At 48.2% G+C, this 3,410-nt stretch overlaps 1 protein-coding gene across 1 annotated transcript; it reads left to right on the top strand.

Annotated features, from left to right (window-relative positions):
- The first annotated feature begins 586 nt into the window (after window positions 1-586).
- Window positions 587-3,165, top strand: LOC101155523 (actin, cytoplasmic). Its single transcript, XM_011479684.3, has 9 exons — window positions 587-716; window positions 1,128-1,252; window positions 1,326-1,454; window positions 1,529-1,639; window positions 1,728-1,812; window positions 1,893-2,054; window positions 2,119-2,310; window positions 2,470-2,651; window positions 2,762-3,165. The coding sequence occupies exons 2-9, from the start codon at window positions 1,130-1,132 to the stop codon at window positions 2,903-2,905; spliced, it is 1,128 nt and encodes a 375-aa protein (XP_011477986.1). The 5' UTR covers window positions 587-716; window positions 1,128-1,129; the 3' UTR covers window positions 2,906-3,165.
- Window positions 3,166-3,410: the final 245 nt, after the last annotated feature.

The raw sequence follows: 3,410 nt of genomic DNA, 5'->3' as shown, positions 1-3,410 counted from the left end.
CTAGAATATTCACATATGACCAATTCTCACCCATGCAACATGCACTAAATGTTACAGGCTGTGTGACGTGCACAAACCTGCAGGGTGACAGCCACTGTCACCATCAAGTTCATTCTCTCAAAATTCAAAAGGCTTTTTTTTAAATGGAAGCCTTTTATAAACATTTACATTAAAAATCAATCAGCTTCCGAGCTGGAAATCAGCATTCCTCCTTGCAGACATAACACCTCAGTGTGACGTGGATTCTTGTGTTTTTCTGACCTACTTAAGCAACAGTTTCCCACAGAAACCTCCTCCACACCTCCTGCATGCACGTGAGCAGGAGGAGAAGCGCATTTCCATGGCTTTTTCAGACTCAGTGTGTGATTCTGTTCGCCTCTGTGATCCGGTTTCCAAAAAGAAATAAGCAGAAATCCGAACTCACCTGTAGTGAGCGGACCCAATCACAGCCACCCCTCCCCTCCCCTCCCCCTCAGCATCAGATTGAATGATGATCGACACAACCTTTGGCCAATCAGCACGCGCTCTGAGACATTTTCTGTGATTCCAGCTCACCTGGACCAATCACAGCACGAGCTGAGAGAACGTTCCCTTTTATGGAGAAGGCAAGCGGTCGCGTGCGCACATAAAGAGGCGCGCGGCGCGTTCAGCAGTGTCAGTGATCAGCACAGCTGGGCAGAGTAACTGTTAGACACACCGGAACTCACCTGCAACAGGTAAATGTTTGTCCGCGGCTCACTCGGGTTTGACACGCTTTATCTCACGTTTATGACCTTATTTTTCTAGTATAATTTCTTCCTATTGTTTATCGTTTACCTCAATCGAAACCTCAGTGATTAGGTTGAGTTGGATTCCTTTTGGCTAAAACTTGTTTCAGTTTAATTAAGTAATCATTCCTCTCGGCCTTCATCCTGTCTTCAGTTCAACTTTCTTGTTTGAATGAAAGTATAATCTGATTATGAAGTAGTTGCATCTGAACTGTGGTACAGCGTCTGCCTGTTATGGGTGTGGCTTCATGTTTCATAACTCTCTCAAGTCTCTTCCTCATTTACTGAAATCCCTCTGACTCGTTTCTCTGCATGCCTGCTTGTTCCTGAAGTTGAGGTTGGTGGTTTGATTCCTTTCAGACATGGAAGACGACGTCTCTGCCCTCGTTGTTGATAATGGATCTGGCATGTGCAAGGCTGGCTTTGCTGGGGATGATGCCCCCAGGGCTGTCTTCCCCTCCATCGTGGGCCGCCCCAGACACCAGGTACGGTCACCCCTGAGGACTTCACCTGTCGTGGCACATGGTGCAGCCTGTGGCTCATGGTGTTTGTGTGCAGGGTGTGATGGTGGGAATGGGACAGAAGGACAGCTACGTTGGAGATGAGGCTCAGAGCAAGAGGGGCATCCTGACCCTGAAGTACCCCATCGAGCACGGCATCGTCACCAACTGGGATGACATGGAGAAGGTGCTCTCTCATAGACCTGCATAGTTGAAGGGAAAGGTCCTGGTCTTTGCTCTAAAGTGTTCTCCATTCCTCAGATCTGGCATCATACCTTCTACAATGAGCTGAGAGTCGCACCTGAAGAGCATCCAGTCCTGCTGACCGAGGCTCCCCTCAACCCCAAAGCCAACAGGGAGAAGATGACACAGGTGAGTTCAGCCGGACCACCTCAGTTGTGGTTCATTGGTTTTCGAACTCCGGATCTCAACTTGACCACCCATCTTTCTCCAATTTTAGATCATGTTTGAAACCTTCAACTCTCCTGCCATGTATGTGGCCATCCAGGCCGTGCTGTCCCTGTACGCCTCTGGTCGTACCACAGGTGAGAACCTGAAACTGGAGCTTGGCTGAAGTGTTTTGTAGCGCATTAGAGGACTCTTAACCTGATCATGATACTTGCAGGAATTGTGATGGACTCTGGTGACGGTGTCAGCCACACTGTGCCCATCTATGAGGGCTATGCTCTGCCTCATGCCATCCTCCGTCTGGATCTGGCTGGCAGAGATCTGACTGATTACCTGATGAAGATCCTGACCGAGAGGGGCTACAGCTTCACCACCACAGGTATGACTGATATGTTGAACTCATTAAACTGGTTGAAGTTTTTAACTGACTCTGATCTCTGTAGCTGAGCGTGAAATCGTACGAGACATCAAGGAGAAGCTCTGCTATGTGGCGCTGGACTTTGAGCAGGAGATGCAGACCGCTGCCTCCTCTTCCTCCCTGGAGAAGAGCTACGAGCTTCCTGATGGGCAGGTCATCACAATCGGCAACGAGAGGTTCCGCTGTCCTGAGGCGCTCTTCCAGCCCTCATTCCTCGGTTTGTATGCTCTTCAAGTTGAGCTTTGATTAGGCACAGGTGTCCTACTCCTCAAATATTCCAATACTGATTGGATGTTTGGAAGCTGCATGGTTGAAATGTGACAGTAGCTCTAAAAGCTCAGGTACTGTAGAGGTTTCTGAACGCTGTTCTTCTCAGGGATGGAGTCTGCTGGCATTCATGAGACGACCTACAACAGCATCATGAAGTGTGACGTAGACATCCGTAAGGACCTGTATGCCAATACTGTGCTGTCTGGAGGCACCACCATGTACCCTGGAATCGCTGACCGCATGCAAAAGGAGATCACTGCTCTGGCCCCACCCACCATGAAGATTAAGGTATTTTGTGACAAAGGAAGCCCTGAGTTTAGGCTTCTTTGCTCCCCCCCCCCCCCCCCTCTTCTTAAAGCAGCATTGATCTGAACCTTTTTTTCCTCTCTGCCCCTCAGATCATCGCTCCTCCAGAGAGGAAGTACTCCGTCTGGATTGGTGGCTCCATCTTGGCTTCCCTGTCCACCTTCCAGCAGATGTGGATCAGCAAGCAGGAGTACGATGAGTCCGGTCCCGCCATCGTCCACCGCAAATGTTTCTAAACGACCTCTGCCCGGCAGTGATAAGGCTTCAGTCAACCTCTTCCAGACTTTCTGCTTCATCTTGAACAGAATTAAAGATGTCCAACAGCTGAACTGAAGATCCAACAGTCTGGTTTGAGAGGAGCTGATGCTTTCAGGTTTGGCCTGAAGGGTTTGAAAGCTCAATGTCTAAATCCATCTTCCATGATCTGTACAGGAACACTATTTGTCATCTCAAAACTGGTTGCAGTTGTGGAAAATAAATAGTTCTTGGTTAAACAGTGTTGATCTTTGATTTATAGCTGCGGGTTTCGACTTGTCTCTGCTCTCTGGAGGAACAACTTTGAGTTAAGTTTGACAATTTCGTCAAGTTAAAGGTGACTGGTTAGCATACTTTCAGACATGGGGAGGATCTTTTGTAGCCGGTTACCTCAACAGTTTAGGCATTTTAAATGTTGTGCTCAGTCCAGACTTTTCCTTAGTAAAATCAAAACAGCTTCACCCATTGCATTAATCTAAACTCATT

Source organism: Oryzias latipes, chromosome 9, assembly GCF_002234675.1.
Source record: "Oryzias latipes chromosome 9, ASM223467v1".
In the NCBI taxonomy this organism is placed as follows: domain Eukaryota; kingdom Metazoa; phylum Chordata; class Actinopteri; order Beloniformes; family Adrianichthyidae; genus Oryzias; species Oryzias latipes.
The sequence above is the reverse complement of the archived record's forward strand: the minus strand, read 5'-3'. Positions and strand labels throughout refer to the sequence as shown.

What these genes read in the sequence shown, in the direction of transcription:
- LOC101155523 (XM_011479684.3), top strand. Translation starts at nt 1,130, where the DNA reads ATGGAAGACGACGTCTCTGCCCTCGTTGTTGATAATGGATCTGGCATG. An exon ending in TGGGCCGCCCCAGACACCAG is followed by an intron (nt 1,253 to 1,325) that starts GTACGGTCACCC and finishes GTTTGTGTGCAG; the next exon opens with GGTGTGATGGTGGGAATGGG. An exon ending in ACTGGGATGACATGGAGAAG is followed by an intron (nt 1,455 to 1,528) that starts GTGCTCTCTCAT and finishes TCCATTCCTCAG; the next exon opens with ATCTGGCATCATACCTTCTA.